General features: G+C 56.6%; 7 protein-coding genes across 7 annotated transcripts; 3 read left to right on the plus strand and 4 right to left on the minus strand.

Moving 5' to 3' along the window:
• Nucleotides 1-313: 313 nt before the first annotated feature.
• On the minus strand, nt 314-2402 carry CCMA1212_006144 (Fork-head transcriptional regulator 2; the record flags this gene model as incomplete). The annotated part of the gene is made up of 3 exons (XM_073703383.1): nt 314-395; nt 460-1262; nt 1332-2402. 3 exons carry the CDS (start codon nt 2400-2402, stop codon nt 314-316), a joined length of 1956 nt encoding a protein of 651 aa, XP_073557805.1.
• A 1583-nt stretch (nt 2403-3985) lies between these two features.
• Nucleotides 3986-6260, plus strand: CCMA1212_006145 (uncharacterized protein; the record flags this gene model as incomplete). Its single annotated transcript, XM_073703384.1, has 6 exons — nt 3986-4110; nt 4193-4934; nt 5022-5724; nt 5821-5941; nt 6008-6107; nt 6207-6260. The coding sequence occupies 6 exons, from the start codon at nt 3986-3988 to the stop codon at nt 6258-6260; spliced, it is 1845 nt and encodes a 614-aa protein (XP_073557804.1).
• A 914-nt stretch (nt 6261-7174) lies between these two features.
• CCMA1212_006146 (Protein DML1) lies at nt 7175-8910 on the minus strand (the record flags this gene model as incomplete). The annotated part of the gene is made up of 3 exons (XM_073703385.1): nt 7175-7442; nt 7557-8501; nt 8633-8910. The coding sequence occupies 3 exons, from the start codon at nt 8908-8910 to the stop codon at nt 7175-7177; spliced, it is 1491 nt and encodes a 496-aa protein (XP_073557803.1).
• A 616-nt stretch (nt 8911-9526) lies between these two features.
• On the minus strand, nt 9527-11785 carry CCMA1212_006147 (uncharacterized protein; the record flags this gene model as incomplete). The annotated part of the gene is made up of 4 exons (XM_073703386.1): nt 9527-10359; nt 10422-10814; nt 10881-11542; nt 11781-11785. 4 exons carry the CDS (start codon nt 11783-11785, stop codon nt 9527-9529), a joined length of 1893 nt encoding a protein of 630 aa, XP_073557802.1.
• A 544-nt stretch (nt 11786-12329) lies between these two features.
• On the plus strand, nt 12330-13403 carry CCMA1212_006148 (Negative regulator of the PHO system; the record flags this gene model as incomplete). The annotated part of the gene is made up of 2 exons (XM_073703387.1): nt 12330-12398; nt 12477-13403. The coding sequence occupies 2 exons, from the start codon at nt 12330-12332 to the stop codon at nt 13401-13403; spliced, it is 996 nt and encodes a 331-aa protein (XP_073557801.1).
• Nucleotides 13404-13851: 448 nt separating this feature from the next.
• Nucleotides 13852-14963, minus strand: CCMA1212_006149 (Lysophosphatidylcholine acyltransferase; the record flags this gene model as incomplete). The annotated part of the gene is made up of 2 exons (XM_073703388.1): nt 13852-14671; nt 14743-14963. 2 exons carry the CDS (start codon nt 14961-14963, stop codon nt 13852-13854), a joined length of 1041 nt encoding a protein of 346 aa, XP_073557800.1.
• A 651-nt stretch (nt 14964-15614) lies between these two features.
• CCMA1212_006150 (Nitric oxide synthase-interacting protein) lies at nt 15615-16872 on the plus strand (the record flags this gene model as incomplete). Its single annotated transcript, XM_073703389.1, has 3 exons — nt 15615-15624; nt 15690-16255; nt 16333-16872. 3 exons carry the CDS (start codon nt 15615-15617, stop codon nt 16870-16872), a joined length of 1116 nt encoding a protein of 371 aa, XP_073558051.1.
• Nucleotides 16873-17581: the final 709 nt, after the last annotated feature.

Here is a 17581-nt window from a genome sequence, read left to right on the forward strand (position 1 = left end):
CAAAAAAAAAAAAAAGAGAGAACAAAAGAACGCAGAAAAGACAAAAGTCAAAACGAGAACACAAAGTGTCCCCTCCCTTTTCGACACTTTTTTTGCCGCCTCGTACGCCGCCGCCCACTTTCCCATTGCCCACCCCTTTAGAAAATCATTCCTCGTAAAAGTACAGACAGGGAGAATACAGAGAAAATTGGGGGAAGATGACAGTAAAAAAGACAAGAGAAGAAATGAAGTGAAAAAGAATGACTGAATGACCAGACCAGCAGACCACACGCCACACGAGACAGGCTCCCGTTGAGGATGCCTCTGATATTTTTCATGAGCCGCCTTTCAAGGCTGTGCCAATAGGAACGCCTCGCTCTACCGGAGCGTGGTACGCGCCTATACTCTGAAAGCCCCTGAAAATAAGGAGAGTTAGCATCAAAGTAAGGGGGATGGGGGAGAGAAAGGAGACAAGCATACTTCATCAAGTCAAACCCTTGCTCCTCCTCAGGCTCATCCGCGGCATCCGCAGACTCGCGAAGGCCAGACTTCTGCGGTCGAGACGGGCTGCTTGGCGGCGACTTGCCGAGCGCAGGCGGGCTGCTGCTCCGGGGGGGCGCCTCTCTGGCGACCCTCGAAGGGCTGACTTCGTATGGCCCCAGCGGCTTCAGCGGCGTGCTCCCAATGTCGGCATACTTCCAAAAGGGCGCCGGAGAGCTAGTCGGCATATGCTGGCTGGGCCGCTGAGCGGTGCTGGGAGGCGCAAGCTTGGGATGGACCCTGGGCGGCGCCGGCGTGACGAAGGACGCGTTGTCGTCTTGCATGTACGACGACGTCAGGGTCGGCGACTGAGGCTGAAATCCGGAAAAGGACGTGTCGGCGGCCGTGGACTTTCGCGCTCGGGGCAGCGGGCTGCCGTCTGCCGTCAGGCCCGAGCTTCGGTCCGTCTTCCGGCCGTATGCGCGATCCGGCGTCGATTGGAGGCCGCGGAGAGCCGACTGAGGGGGCGGCGATACAAGCGGCGATCCTCGCCTCTTTTGCGCAGACGAGGGATCCCTGGCCAGCACGTCTTTGGGGCCGTGGGTAATGTAATTCAGGTGACTCGGTGACGACGGGACGGACGATCCCCTGTGGCCGCCACGCCCGATTTTGTACGCATTCCGCACCATCTCATCGCGGGCCTCGGGCACAATGTGCCATTTCATGCCTTTGCCGGGCTCGTCGGTAGTGCGGGCGACCTTGTCGAAAGATTTGTTGAGGGAGAGATTGTGACGAATGGAATTCTGAGGCCCAAAAGGTCAGCCGTCGTCATCGAAACAGATGCGGTGCCTATTGCGATTGGAACTACTCACCTGCCAGCCGGCTGCGTGCTGGTGGCGATAATACGAATAAGTGCTCATGATGAAGTTATAGATGCCGTTCAAATTAAGCTTGCCATCGGGCGCATTGAGAATGGCCTGCGTGATCATCTGGGCATAGCTGTACTGGGGCTTGATGTGCTGGTTCTCATCGAGACTGAGGTCTACGCCACTGGCACCAAGAAGACCGCCGGGAGTGCTGGCGGCGACGGGGGACTTGACGGCCGTCGCCGCCCTGTGGTCCTGAGACGATGTCGGCGTGCCCGGTCGCTTTACACCTGCCTTGGCCGGTGTATCCAGGGCGTACTGGCGAGGCTGCGTTGCCTTTGGCGTGTCGATGCTGCGTCCGCAGCGCTGCAGAAACATGGGATGGACGTGAAGCGCACTGAGTTCCGAAGGGAGGACAAACATCATCTCGACGTTGCCAATCTCGATGACCTCGCCACTGGTTAGCGGATGCGACGTCTGGGGCTTGATGGGCTGGCCATCGACCTTGGCGCCGTTGCGGCCCTTGATGTACAGCATCCAGATCTCGTCCTTGGAGTTGAAGGAGATGGTGGCATGCTCGCGCGACACCATCTTGCTGGGGCCGAGGTCAATGTGCACGGCGGCCTGGCCGCTGTCGCTGCTGGCGGGCGCGCCATGGGAGGGTTCCGGGGAGCGGCCGATGTTGACGTTGAGCTTGGTGATGTAGAAGGTCCAGTCCTGCGCGGCCACCTTTGCGTATGCCTTGACGCCGTTGCCGTTGGCCTCGTGGATGGAGTTGGAGTGGTCCTTGCTGGCCTGGACGGGCTGGGAGCGCAGGTGCTGCGTGACCTGGGCCACCAGCAGGTCGTCCTGGGCCCTGGGCGAGTGCGACTGCGACTGCGACGACTCGGGCGCCTGCGAGGGAGCGCCGGGCGGGAGGCCGAGGCTGTCGGGGTGGTCGGGCGAGAGGGCCCTCTTGCGGCGCTTTGCGGGACGGCTGGGCGACGAGCTCTCGAGGTCTGCGGCGGCGACGTCCTTGTCCTTGTCCTTGCGCGGGTCGCGCCGGCCGCGCTGGGCTCTCTTGGCCGATGCCGGCATCGTGGGTGGTGATGATGGCGGACGAAGATGCTCGTTGCGTTGAGGTAGAGTGTGTAAATATATGCTAGGTGAGGTGACGGTATTCGATGCTGCGGAGATCCTTCTTAGCCGGCGCCGTGGAGGTCAGAAAACAAATATTTTTTTTTCCCACCTGTTGCCTAGTACTACTCTTTTTTTTTTCTCTCAGCGTCTTGATGCTCCTCGCTTGCGCAACCACAACCACAGCCAGCGTGTCGGTATACCGAGTGTTAGAACGAGGGCAGTGACAGTTTTTTTTTCCCCTCTGGCGGCGCATCAGAGGCCACAGACTCGGGGTCTGCGGTCAGTGTCGAGCGCCGCGGGCTGGCATTTAAAGGGCAGAGGCAATGAACCAGATCCATCCAGCGTTGCCGTAGTTTTCGGATGGCTTGCAAGGCTTGCTCAGACACAATCGCGTTCGCGTCGGCGACCCACCACTTTAGAGGTGGAAACCTTATTGTGGAGGGGGGGAGGAACTGGTACAGGGCTAGTACAGGGTACGCGCGAGGGTGGTATTTTTCGTTAGCCTGCAACCCCCTCCAATGCAGGGCGCGCAGGGCGGAATGCCCCTCTGCCGTTACTGGAGATACCAGCCACGCGCTGTACTCGTCCTGCGTCAGAGGACGGAGTGTGTACGATCTAAGTACCTACTTCGTAGGCATGACACAGCCCAGCGCCTCAGATGGTTCTTTCAGTCTTGGTATTCTTCTGGGTTTTCTCACGAGAGACGGTGACAAAGAAAGCTTGCAGAAGGAGTACCTCTAGTAGGAAAGTGCTGTGCTCTCGTGAGCGTTAGTCGTATCATTTCTCCCTCGACAGCAAAGTACTCGGTACCTGCTTATCGACAAGCCCTGTGCCTCTCTCACGTACATGCTGTTAGAACCACAAGGGCAGGATTTCGTCACACTGGCAAACAGCTCCTCCTGTACGTCCAGGGATCTGCTTCACGTTCAGACCCTTGGCAGAACTCGTAATGTACGTGCAGTACATACTTCAGTTTAGGTACTGTACGAGCACGCTTGTACTCGCAGGCATCTAATACCCTACCAAGGTACATACCTTGCGGCCAGGGTTGCTCGGCATTCTCACTTCGTGACACCTTGTCCTGCTTGTCTCAGCAACCTCGAGCATGTGCCGCAGAACTTACATGCATATCATCCCTGCTGCTTTAGCGCCATATCCAGGCTCGGGACGGAGAAAGTATTTATCCAGCCATCCTCAAGCCGGCGGAGTTAATCCCCTCAAGGACTAGCGTCTTCGATGCACGCACCCACCCTGGCCAGTATCAACCCATAATACCTGAACCAAAGAAGTGGAATTTCGAATCTCAGCTCGCAAGTCAGTTCTGTACATACCACCTAAACCGATTTCTCAGCATCCGCAGAAGAGAGAGAAAGAACCGAACCCGACAGTGCGCGCGCATACACCGCCATACGAATAGCCGCTGCCCGACGCGACCGAGAACCCGTCAGCAACACCGAGCGACGGCGCTCAAACGCCGCTCCAGAGGCTCTCCTCGCGCCTGAGGCTGCTCTTGAGCCCAACAGCCTCGACCGCGACAAACCATGGCTAGCGAGCAGAACTACGGCGTCACGCCGCCCATCTCAGTCAGTCTGCCCACCGAGGCGGAGAATCGCGCCAGCGATGCCCTCCTTGAGGAACTTCGGCGCCAGAAGACGTTCGAGAGCCCGTCAGAAACCGAGAAGCGGCATGTCACATCCCCTGCGCTGCACCCCTTGGGCTTGTCCTCACTGACCGGTTGAGTTGTACAGATACGCCGTCCTCCGTTCGCTGCAGGAGATCTGCGACGAATTCGTCCGAAAAGTCGCCAGAGAAAGAGAACCCAAAAATGACATGCTCATCAAGAACGCCAGGGGCAAAGTCTTCACCTACGGTAGCTTCCGCCTTGGTGTCTTCGGACCGGGCTCGGATATCGACACGCTCGTCGTCGCGCCGAAATACGTCACTCGCGAAGACTACTTCAACTACTTTCCCGACCTGCTGGTCTCGATGGCCCCTCCAGGCGCCATCACCGATCTGACCGTCGTCAAGGACGCCTTTGTGCCCATCATCAAGTTTGAGTACTCCGGCATCAGCATTGACCTAATCTTCTCTAGAATCATCCAGAAGCAGATATCCCCCGACTTCGATAGCCTCAAGGACTCTAGCTTGCTGCGCGGTCTGGACGAAGCAGAGCTGCGATCCCTGAACGGCACCCGAGTGACAGACGAAATTCTCGATCTAGTACCGGAAAAGAGCACGTTCAGGCTTGCGCTGCGAGCCATCAAGCTATGGGCACAGCGTCGGGCTGTGTACGCCAACATCATGGGCTTCCCCGGCGGTGTCGCCTGGGCGATGCTGGTCGCCCGTGTCTGCCAACTGTATCCCAAGGCTACCATGTCGGTCATCGTCAACAAGTTCTTCCTGGTCATTGGCCAATGGCGCTGGCCACAGCCCGTGCTGCTGAAGCCCATCGGCAGCGGTCCTCTCCCTGTTCGCGTCTGGAACCCAAAGGTACGTACGAGGAGAACTGTCACTGTTACTGTCACTTTGGCCACTGCTCCGTCATTTCCCCATGCTGACCCTCTTGCTACTCGCTAGGTCTACAAAGGCGATTCGTTCCATCTCATGCCCGTCATCACCCCCGCCTACCCTTCGATGTGTGCGACATTCAACATCACTCGATCCTCAATGACCATTATCCAGCGCGAGCTGCGCCGCGGTCTGGAGATTTCCGAACAAATCATGGTGGGCAAGCGGCCGTGGAGCGACCTATTTGTCAAGCATACCTTCTTCACCTCAGGCTATAGATACTACATCTCCGTAGTGTCTGCTAGCAAGGATAAGGAAGCCCACAAGATATGGTCGGGTTACGTCGAGTCCAAGGTCCGGATGCTCGTACAGAAGCTGGAACAGCATCCCTCCATTGCACTTGCGCACGCCTTCAATAAGGGATACGATCGACGACACCGGTGCAACAACGAACAGGAAATCGGGCAAGTGCAAGAGGGCAGCCTCGAATTTATGATCAAGGATGAGGACGACAGCAAGCCCAACGGAGCAGGTATCAAGCCAGAGAAGAACGAGGGCGACAGCAAGCCCAACGGGGCAGGCATCAAGTCAGAGATGGGCGAGGGCCACAGCGGGCTTAGCGATATACCCATGAAGGCCGAGAAGGACGAGGGCGACACCAAGCTCAGCGACGTCCCCATCAAGACAGAGACCAAGGACGGTTCTACAGAATCCGTTTTCCCAGTCGAGGTCTACACCACTACTCACTATATCGGCCTCGAGCTGGAAGAGGGTATGTCTTCTCCGCCACCACCCCTTTCCCTTCCTTCATTGTCTCTCCATTCCACTTTACCAGAGCCACCCATGTTGTGTGATGCTGATCTTGCAGGCGCCAAATCTCTTGACCTATCGTATCAAGTGGATGAGTTCAAGGTACTGTGCACTCAGTGGAAAAAGTATCAGGACGACTTGGAGCACTTGGTGTCCTTGGGCGTGCAACACGTTCGAAAGTAAGTTCTCTATGACAACCCCCCTTAATGTTTACCGTCAAGGATATGCGTTGATGTTGGCAAAAGCTTCAACCTCCCAGACGACGTCTTCGAACCCGGAGAAGTGAAGCCTCAGAAGAAGTCGAGCGCTAAGAGCCTGGCAAACAAAAAACGAGGCGCGCCAGAGGTAATACTATCGCGTCGACTCTGCCCCCCAAGCTGTTGGGCTGCGATAACCCAGCCCCAGCCTCCTGCCGAGTCGGAGAGGGTACTGACTAGTTGACAGGACAACACCCCTCCCGCGAAGAGACAGCAAGCATCAGTTGCCGCCGCCGGCTGAGGAGAACAGATGCGGTCCGTGCCGTGTGGTTCGAGCCTTGAATTCGTTTGGACAAATGATTCCCTGGAATTTCAAGCTGACGTCAAAGGAAGTGGACGCCTCGACTCCTCCTCCCACAAGTCGTAAACCCGGCTGGCTATTGACCGGCAGCTCAACCATACGAACCCACCGGCCTGATGGCTTTCCAGCTTTCTTGATATCTTCATTCCCTCCCCCTTGATCTTTCTTTTGCATTGCTCGCTCTTTCTTCTACCTTGTTCTTTTCTTATCTCGTTACGTATATCGCCATCTTCGAGGCAGACATTCGAGGTACATAAAACAAATGGCGCCTAATCTGATATTAGCAGGACGATGAGAGCCGTAACTCGCGAGAGTACCGCCTCACACCGCATACTCTTTACGAATCCGTAGCGACATTCCTTCGGTCGTATAAACATTGACACAGAAGTCCTTTGGGATGATTTTCGTGTATCCAGTTGCGTTTTCTAGTCATAACTTGCATTTGAATCCATCTGAGGGGTTACATTTAGATAGATCTGGCTTGCCACGAATACAATAACAATTCGAGACATTGAACCTTGGTCTCTTCAGAATCAGTGAAGGTGTGTGAGACAGCAGTGCGCTGCTGATGGCCATGTATCCCTTGATGGCGATCCAATAGAGTACCGCTTCGTATTCGTTACACTCCAACGCCAGCTACTCCGGCCATGCTGCGCTCCTGTCGTTTTTTTTTCTTTCCGAATCGATGAGCTTTTTGCGTTTAGCCAGGTGCTTCTTTTTCGGTTTCATTCGGCCTTGCACGCACCTCCTCCGTATATTCATCCCTATCTCTCAACAAGGAACAGGGAGGGAAACAAGAAGAAGGGGACAAGGAGGAACACGAAATGCCTCCATTGCTCAAATCCAACCCCTCATCAAAGGTCGTCATCCCCCGAATCACTCCCACTCGACCACTCATCCTCATACGCAGCCCCCAGCTCAGCCAACCCGTTGACCAAGTTCTCCCGCTCCTCGAGCGAAATGCTGGGCGCGACATGCGTGCGCAAATTCTTCATCTTGTGCACGATGGAGCCGTCCGAGGCCAGGGACGTGTGCACGGGGATGCTCTCGCGGCCTTGGAGATCGTAGTTGTATATCGAGGGGAAGCTGTCGAGGAGGGGGTATAGAAGGGGGGTTTGGTGGCTGATGGTTATTTCCCAGTTGTGTTAGTGAAAGAAACAAAGGTCATACCGGTGTTCCCTTTTGTGGAGATGAGTGGTTGAATAGGGGGGGGGGGGTAGAAAGGGGGAGGCTTACTTTCGAACGATTGAGCTTCCGATAATAGGGCGCTGGTCCGTCATCGTCACATCCCCAGACTCGTCTTCAAATGAGCCCTCCGGCCTCCGAACAGACGACAGCCGGCCAAACGCCCGCTCACTGCCGCCGCCATCCTTCGAGCTTCCAATCTGCGACAGATCCAGCTCCGGCCGCTCCCCCGCGTCCACGGCCCGCGGCCCGACCGCCATCCTCAGGTTGGCAAGAGTCTGCCGGCCAGAAACGTTCAGACACTCGGCCATATCAGACAGCCCCAGCGGCCGCGACCCGCCGCCACCACCACCAAGCCGCAGCCGGGACTGCAGCGAGGCGCTCTCCGCCGCCGTGGCCAGCAGCGCAGAGACGTGCCACGGCGAGCTGCTGTCCACGGCTATGCTCGCCGGGACCCGCGCATCAGGCACCCCCAGCGGCACCACCATGGACGCCTGCGCGCACGCCGCGTTCAGGCTCAGCGCAGTGTTGGCCAGCCTCATCCTCCTCTTCTCCCTCGGCACGCCCGCCACGGGGCTCTGCACGCCCCAGACCCAGATGCACGTCTTGGGGTGCTCGTCCCTTAGCCTCTCGACGTAGGAGCTCGCGAAGCCGCCCCAGGCGTCGTCCAGCGAGGCGTACACCTGCACGCCCTGCATCTGGTCGCACTCCTCCACAAAGGGGCGCCAGTCCCGGTCGACCAGCTCGTCCTCCTTGTCCAGCGACTCGAAGAGCTCCGCGCCCGTCTCGAAGCGCTCAAACGGCATGATGCTCGAGTTGAGCTCAAAGTCGTAGAGCTGCACGAGAGACTTGGGGTGGTAGTAGACGCGCGAGTAGTCGGACCAGTAGCGCACGTCGGATGGCTGCAGCGCGCTGGGCTTGATGCCCAAGTCCAGGTCTTTCTGGTAGCTGTTTTGCGATAGGGGGGTTTGTCTGTGAACCGCCGGTTGTCCTGGCCTATTTTTTGCACTTAGCATGAGCCGGGAGAGGGGAGAAGAAGAAGAAGCGGGACAAGAAGCACCTCAACGGCTTATACATAAAGGAAGAAGCTCTCTCATGACGACTCTCATGCAGCTCGGAAGACTCACCACAAAGAAGCCAAAGAAACATCTTGCCCCGGCGCAACATCATACATGGGATTGACCTTTTTCAACGGCCCAAACCCGCCCTTTAAATCATACACGACCGCCCGTGGCAGGAACGTGTCCGATCCATCCTCCCCGATGCCCGGCCGCCAGTGAATGTTGTGGTCGACGAGCGAGGTCTCGTCTTCGGCATATGTGAAGTAGGACTCTTGAGCGTTCCAGAAGTGGGTGGCAACGTAGTTGCTCAGGTTGCCCAGCTGGAGCGTGACAATCTCGCGCATTTCCGTGAGGGTTTCTTATACGGGGTTCTTCGAAGAACAAGAATACCAAAGGAGTTATGAGATGTTGAGGAAAATGATATAAAGGTAGATGGCAAACTTTTGGCTTGTTCTCACCCGGGAGTTTACAGGGTAATAACATATGGTGGTTGGATTTTATGAGGGCGTCTGTTTTGGTGGTGAATATTAGTCAGCAGTTAACGTTGAGCGGATCACGAACCAGCTTGGAGACCTTCCGTAAAGCGAATGATAGGTGCTATAATCCAGACTGCTTTACATAGGTATTGGTAGATCATGCCGAAGGAAGAGTTAGACAAAAGTGCTTGCATCATGAAAAGTAAATTACAATATCTAGACACATATGCCGCCCACCTCATGATATCTCACGATACCTCATCACATCTCATGCAGCTTAATTACAACTGTCGAGGCATCTTTTACAGCTCACATGATACTGCCTGCAACAAGTGAGCAACGAATGTCCCTTTGAAGGAAGAAAGTAGTAAAAGGGGACAGGGGACACAGAGACTTGGACCTGAACATGCTAAAGGAAAAAGGAGCAAGGAGATAATGAAGGAAAAGCCCCGACAGCAACGTCATGAATGAAACAAACACCTCGTCACCTTGCAACCAGCCCGTCTGGCCGAACAAGCCATGATGTGAAATACCCAATGACGCCAATGCTGCTGACTAGCTCAAGCGTAAGCCTGCTGTTGCACCTGATCTGGCCAGCCAGCCCCAAAAGCCCCAGCGGGTCCTGATGGTGAGACACTGCTTCCTCACGCTTCGGTTTCTTGTTCTTCTGGCGCTTTGACTTTTGGTTCACCCTGGCGAGTGGCATGTTCATCGCTATGCTGGGCCCGAAGAGCTGCATCGGTGTCTCGCCAAGGCGTTCCGCCTCGAGGCTCAGCCGCAAGCTCTCGGCCCAACTCGCCATCTCCAGGGGTCGATGGTACTGCTCGGGGAGAAACGACGGACGACCCCAGGAAGGGGTGGAAAATGAGTACATCTCCATCGGCTGGCGGCAGATAAGAGCCGATTGCGACGAGGAGCTGATGGCCTTTTGTCGCCGCCACCGCACGCACTTGAGCGAGGCCGAGTGCCGGAGCCTTGCGCTTCCATCTGGTGACATGAGCTGCTCCACCAGCTTCTTGAGATCCGTGGAGACAAGCGGACGCACATATTCCGAGTTCATCAACACGCTGGCATCCATCACGTCGTCGTCGGAGTCGGAGATGCTCGAGACGGCATAGACATCCGAGGCTTTGGAGGGCACTCCAGGAGCACTAAACGAGAAATAGGCAACGTCCTTGTCACGCAGGCGGTCATCGATGTTTTGCTTGGAAGCAAGAGCCTCGCGGCTGTCGATCTCATCAGCGCGGGCTAATAGGGGTATCACGTTAGTTGTGTTTTGCAGAATTCTGATTGTCTCAATATCAGCAGGTTCGGGTCCTATATGCAAAGGCGTTAGAGATCAAAATCACTCGGTGAGTATCGAGTAACCACCAGCGTACCTGTGTGCGGCAGCAGATACAGAACTGCGTCAACGATAGGCTCCGTCCCGTTGCTCAGGAGATTCCACAGGTCGCCGTCACTGATTGGCCGGTGTAGCAGCGGAAAGAGCTGTGATTCGATATACCGGACAGCCGGGTGCGTGCCGTCGGAGTCTCGCTGCGGAGGGCAGTCCACGAAGCAGAGGTTGCGGTCAAGCATCTCGTCCAGTGCCGCCGAACTTCTTCGCCTCGGGGCAAGAGAAGGGTCCAGCTCTGCTCTCCACCACGGATAAGGGCGAGTGCTGGCATACACTTCGGACACTTGGCCCTTGTTCTGGTTGGTGACGGGGTCAACATGGACAATGTGCTCGCTGCTTTGCGCTATGGCTGTGATGAGAGTTGATTTCCCGATCCCTTTTTCATGTCTGGTTAGCATAGACTCTCTCCCCCGTCAACCCATCGCCACAACGGGAAACATACCCTCTGCGCCGGTCACTAAGATCTTGAGCTTCCCCAGCGACTTTCCCGTATCCGAAAAGGGCCGGCGCCGCGGCACCGTCAGGCTGGGCATGATGAGCTGTGGCGTGTGGCTCTCCGCAGCGTCATCCGCGGCATTCGGATAGAGCCCGATGCCGCCCTGGTGAGGACCGATGAGGCTCAGCGACGAGCTGATGCGGCTGGCAGACATGGAGGCGACGGGCGAGCTCATGGGCGAGTCGGTCGAGCTGATGACGGACTCGGGCCCGGAAGTCCCCAGATTGACGGGCGTCATGGGCCGGGAGAGGTCGTGAGGCGTTTCGCCGCCTGGCTGCGACGAGAGAGACGGTGAGGGCCACGAGATGGACGTCGCCGAGGACATGGTCGAGCGGTGGCTGCTCCTGCCGGCCCGGAGACTCGCCTCGTGCTCGTTCTTGTAGGGGAAGCGCTGCGCCTGGAAGCTCATGTTCATGTCGCCCAGGTCGCTGATGGACTCCTCGGTGCCGACAAAGTACGTCATTGCTGGCATCGTCGCATTTGGCGTCAAGCTGTCGGGCCGTCCGTGATGGGCGGAGGCGCCGCCGCCGGTTGGAACTGGTCGCATGCTGTGCGCGAGTGTCCAGCAGGGGATAAAAGCCGGGCAGATTCGAGGAACGAGGAGGTTTCTGTAGGTGAAAATCGAAGAGGGCGACGATGAGCTGACGTGTGATTTGGAGTTGATACCTATCGTTGGGGACGGGATGACCTTTGGGCCTGTTGTTAACGCGCGACGGCGCAGCGTTGGCAGGAGGTATGGAGTACCCTCTCACCGAGTACTTGGCAGGTAGATGTGGCGGGCGGCGTAGTGGAGAGGCGCGACCGCGGAGAGCGGGGAACGACTTTTAGGTACCTCTCGCGTCGTACTCCATACCTACCTAGCCGTTAGTCCAGAATGGCGCCTTTGGCAGCGGATGTAAGTCGTTGAAACTGTGATGGTAGTGCTGAGAATGCTATACAAGAGGGACAGATACAACTTGATATTCCCTCATTTCTCCAGTTTATTCATGTGGCCCAAATTTCATCTTTTCTTTCCCATGGCCTTCTACAGGAATGATCAGACCAGTTTCTAGCACCAAGTAAGTCCTTCCGTATTCCTGCTCCACGCCTTGCGCCCAGGACACAGACCGAAGAGCGGCCCTGGAATGCAGCGCGACAGCTGCAGCTAGATATGGCTTATCGGGTTATCTAATCTAAGCGTATAGTCTCTATTCCTGACCCACTGTAGCGGGACAGCCTGACCCTCCGTCTGTCTAATTAATACCGTGTATTCCCTTCCTGGTGCTACCAACTGCCAGCCTTGGAGGAGCGACCATCATTTCCAGTATTGACTCATCTCGAAGCAAGCTGTCGTGCTGTTTATTTGTTTGTTTAATCGTTTGTGAGGAGTAGAGACAGGACACAGAACCCGCCGAGATGGACGGCAAAAGGCACCCTAGTTCGTTCCAGCAGCTGGAGAAGCTCGGAGAGGGCACATACGCAACTGTGAGTTGAGCCAACGAAATCGCCCTGCCGCCCATGTCGCTCGTCGACTAACCTTCTGTCCGCTCGGCCTCTGTCTAGGTGTTCAAAGGGAGGAACCGCCAGACCGGAGAGCTCGTCGCTCTCAAGGAGATCCACCTCGATTCTGAAGAGGGCACACCGTCGACCGCCATCCGCGAAATCTCACTTATGAAGGAGCTCAAACACGAGAACATTGTCGGACTTCACGATGTTATCCACACCGAGAACAAGCTGATGCTCGTGTTCGAATACATGGACGGCGACCTGAAGCGATACATGGACACGCACGGCGAACGTGGCGCGCTCAAGCCTGCGACGATCAAGTCCTTTATGTACCAGCTGCTCAAGGGCATCGATTTCTGCCACCAGAATAGGGTGCTGCACCGAGATCTTAAACCCCAGAACCTGCTTATCAACAGTAAGGGGTGCTTGAAGCTCGGCGACTTTGGCCTTGCCCGTGCCTTTGGCATCCCCGTCAACACCTTCTCCAACGAAGTCGTCACCCTGTGGTATCGTGCGCCCGACGTCCTGCTCGGTAGCAGGACATACAATACGAGCATCGATATCTGGTCAGCTGGATGCATCATGGCCGAGATGTACACCGGTAGGCCCCTGTTTCCCGGCACCACAAACGAAGACCAGATCGTTAGGATATTCCGCATCATGGGCACCCCCACCGAGCGCACATGGCCGGGCATCACGCAGCTGCCAGAGTACAAGCCGACGTTCCAGATGTACGCGACGCAAGACTTGCGCAACATTCTACACGCCATCGATCCTACCGGAATCGACCTGCTTCAACGGATGCTTCAGCTTCGGCCAGAACTCCGCATCAGTGCTCATGACGCCCTGCAGCACCCGTGGTTCAATGATATCGTCCTACAGCAACAGCAGCAGCAGCAACAACAACAGCAAGCAGCTCTGCAAGCTCAGGCGCGGAGCTTCCAGCAGGCGGTCCCGTCACAGCCCTTTGATAACAACTACTAGCAGCAGCAACGTTGATCTGCGGCGTGTCCAGCGCTCCAGAACCCTGCAGGGTCGGCCATCGGCCAAACTCGATCACTATTTTTATATCAAAAGAAAAGAACAGAATACGCGACTCGTCGATTCTACTGGCTGGCGATTCAAGTCAAACACACAATTTGCGGCATACATTCACATGCCCTGCATTTGCCCCCGAAGTGTGATATATCACGGGTCTGGCTAGAGTTCGATTTTGCGGCGACTCTGGGCTTTTGGCGGTGGTTGGATGCTATTACTGATACTGAAAGCTCATCGGCCTTGAGTCATGGGGGAGGCCAAGACGAGATATCCATTTTTTTTCTTTAATCAGAAGCAAAGAAAGACAAAACAGAACCTACAAGATTGTTTGGACTTTGCATTCCATCACAGACACGAGGGGGCCCCTTAACCATTGACTTTGTAGCGCTTGGATTTAGTGCCTATTGACCAGACTACCATCTACGGGGCTCTTGAATTTACGCTTGTTCGGCTCCTTGGACCAAGTCTCGGCAAGGGCGGCCGTTTCGTCTTCCTCGGGAGCGAACCCCATGCTCAGCCTAAGCTTCTGAATCTCGTCGCGAACCGCCTTGGCCACATCGACCCTGAGCTGCATTGCCTCGGGATCGTTCTTCAGCAAGTCAGGGTCGCCGCTCTTCTCGACCAGTCGCTTCCAGGCGCTGCGGTAGTGGCCAAACAGGCTGTCGGCGTCGGTTGGTTTGCCAATCATGACGCGTATCCGCTGTCCGATGCGCGGCAAGAACCGCGGGAAGCCCCTGTCCTCGGGCATGATGTCTTGCGTGCCGTGGATGAACATGGGGACAAACTCTGGCGCCGGGTCGCTTTCGAGAATCAGGCGAGAGACACCCCATTTGAAATACCGCAGGCCATTCTCAGGGCTTTGGTGGCAGCAGGCCTCGGGAAATATATGGACCCAGGCGTAGTGGTTGGCCGCGAATGCAGACGGCGAGACGAAGGAGTCGGAGCCGGTGGTGGAAAAGGTCATGTCGGACGGCCTGATGACGGACGAGGGGCTGGAGAGAAGCTTGATTGCCTGGGTAATGGTGGGCTGGTACAAGCCGCCATGGGGCGAGTGCCACAGTCGGTGCGTCGGCAGCACCTGGCCGTAGCTGAAGAAGGCGGAGAAGAAGCGGTTCTTGAAGCAGATGTCATGGGCGCCGAGCCCCCAGCGCAGGTTCTCGGGGTCGACGGCGTAGCGCAGCGGCAGAATGCCCCAGATGAGGGGATCGTCGAGCCTGACCAGTTAGCAGAGAATCGAGCAGAAATGGATTGAAATTGACGGCGGTCTCAAATTGAGGTGGCATACACGGAGACGTGGTTGCACACTGTCAGCAGGCCGCGGTCTCGCTTCCCGGTCTTGCGGCGGTCGAGCACGCCCAGCAGGTTGTCCAGGCCGGTGACCTCGACCTTGTTGAGGCCGTAGAGAAAGGCGCGGGATGCGGCGCCGACGGAGCCCATGACGGCCACCGAGGCCAGCCTCCAGGGCGCGCCGGGGCGCGATGCGGGCGTGGGCGTTGGATTCGACATGAGCCGCGGCTATGCTCTGCTGCTGCGTCTGCTTCGGCTGGGAGAGGAGGGCCGGCTCCGAGGTCCATGCCAGACACTGACGGAGGAGGCCATGGTGGTGAGAAGGGACGTGTAGGTCAGGTCAGTATGGAGCAGATGGAGCCTTCTATTTTTTTTTTTTTTTTTTCTTCTTCGACCTGTTCCTTCCTTATTTTCCCGCCTTGGGGCCCCAACAAGCGCGGAATATATGCGCACTAAACCGCACGGCCCCTACAGGCACTGACGTCTGGTGGAGGACTGCTACGTCTACAGTTACCGCGCCCACTAACTACCCCTGATGCAATTGACGGCAGTCCGCTAAACACGCCCTGTCCCGTCCCGCCGCGAGCGCTGGAACGGCCAATGCCTGCACCACAAGCACTGCAGAGTGGGCGGGATTGGTGGAAGACAGGGGTGTGTCTGCTTGACTTGATGCTAGCCATGGGAAAGAGGCTAGCCTTAGACGGGCAGTATTTACGTCGCAGCTTTTACATGTGCTTCGAAAATTCCATGCCCTTTTATTGCTGCTCGGTCGCTTCATTGCTTCATGCTCCGTACTTTGCGACTACCTACCTATCGACAGATGCAATTGCCCTTTGCTTGTTCACATGCAGCGGGACAGGAATAACCACAATGTCTCATAGTATGTTGCTTCCCCTCCCCATTGACCTCCAGCAGAAGGGAGAACCCTAACCAGCATCGACACAGGCAAGCGAAACACGACCCGCCCCGTCTTCACCTCCTACGAGCGCGAACAGGCCAAGTCCAACTGGAGCTCCAAGTCCGCCCAGCTCAGCCGCGACTCCTTCCTGCCCTTTGGTTTCTGCAGCCTCTGCCTCGAGAATGCCCGCGAGCCCGTCGCCTGCCCGCGCGGGGACATCTTCTGCCGCGAGTGCGCTCTGGAGAACCTCGTGGCACAGAAGAAGGAGCTCAAGCGGGCCGAGAAGGCGCGCCAGAACGCCGAGCGGGAGGCGGCGAGGATCCGGGCCATTGAGGACGAGGAGGAGCGGGAGCGGGCGATTCGCGACTTTGAGCTGACGCAGGCTGGGCTGGCGAATGGCATCATCAACAACAGCAACAACAGCAACAGCAACAATAAGACGGGCAAGGCAACAACAAGCTCGAGTGCTGCGACGGAGAGTGCAAAGAAGGAAGAGGGCGCCGTCGTCGTTCACGCAGGGTCCAAGAGAAAATTTTCCCTCGACGCGGATGAGCTCGACCGGATAGCAGAAAGCGACAAGGCAAAGGCCAGGAAAGCCATCGAGGACGAAAAGGTGAGATGAATCGCGCGCGCGCCGGCTTGCCGTGTCCCCGTCCCGGCACAACGTTGCTGATTCTCTGTCGCTCACAGGCCGCCAAACCATCACTGCCCTCATTCTGGACACCCTCGCTCACCCCCGACGTGCAAAACAGCGGCCTGGCCCCCGTCGCCAAAAAGGCCAAAACGGCGCCCACGTGTCCCGCCTCTGCGGAACACGACCCCCACCCCTTTTCTCTCCAGAAGCTATTAACCATTGCCTTCAACGAGACCACAGACTCCTCCGCCAAGCAGTCCCTCCGAACGTGTCCCTCGTGCCTCAAGACGCTCACCAACGCCTCGAGCCCCGTCATGGCGGAGAAATGCGGCCACGTTCTGTGCTTCAGCTGCGTCAAGCAGTTTCTACTACCCTCGGGAAAGGCGCAGGCCGCGGACCAGGAAGAACCTGCGTCGTCGCATATTGCGTGTTTTGTGTGCAGCGCTCCTGTTGCCGTCACCAGCAAGCCCGTCAAGGTCTCGAGCCCAAAGGATCCTCTGCCGACGGGGTTGATTAGGTTAAAGTCGGAAGGGACGGGCTTTTCCGCTCGCGGTTCGCGGACCGTGGAGAAGACGAGCGTTGCTTTTCAGTGCTGAGCGTATCTTGACCACATATATCCGAGCTGTAGCAATTTTGGTGATCCAGATGCAGCGTTCGCGGGAGTATTATGCCGGGACGCGTTGGATATATTTCACAACTCCTTACTCTGGAGCGCAGGCGTCATTCGACCAACGGCGCGTCGCGAATTCGCATCAGAGAGATAGGCTCTTGCCCTCATGCCTCTTGTGGGACAAGGCTCGAGAAGCCCAGCAGCCGTTCCTGCCGAGCGATGGGTTCAACCCCAAAGAAATCGAAACAGCCAAACGAGCTGTACCGCCCCTGATCGCCTCAACCACATACTAAGAGGGAGCTCTGAATGCTCACTCCCCGTCTCTGGTTCAGGGAAATGCCCTTCAAGGCTATTCAGTAGCCATGCGATCTTAGGGAGAAGGAATGGGACAAGCCAATACAGACAAAAGGGTCCATGCGGGCCATCTTGTTACAATGCCGTCCAAAGAGTCAACTCTGGTCCGTCTACAGTGAGCTCACACTTAAGGCGTAAGTCTTGCAGAAATTACGTCACTGCCCTTAACCACCAAAGAAAGACCAAGCTCTACGGCACTGCTGGCTAGAATAAGAAATGGACATCCATTGCATGAAACATATCGTTTCTGCCTCGTAATAGCAGACAATAGACACTCCCATGAAGAACCCTCTCCAATTACGACAATAGCTTCCAATCACACTGCTTCTTTCACACAGGAC

The sequence above is a fragment of the Trichoderma ghanense genome (genome assembly GCF_004382785.1).
Source record: "Trichoderma ghanense strain CCMA-1212 chromosome Unknown scaffold_7, whole genome shotgun sequence".
In the NCBI taxonomy this organism is placed as follows: Eukaryota; Fungi; Ascomycota; class Sordariomycetes; order Hypocreales; family Hypocreaceae; genus Trichoderma; species Trichoderma ghanense.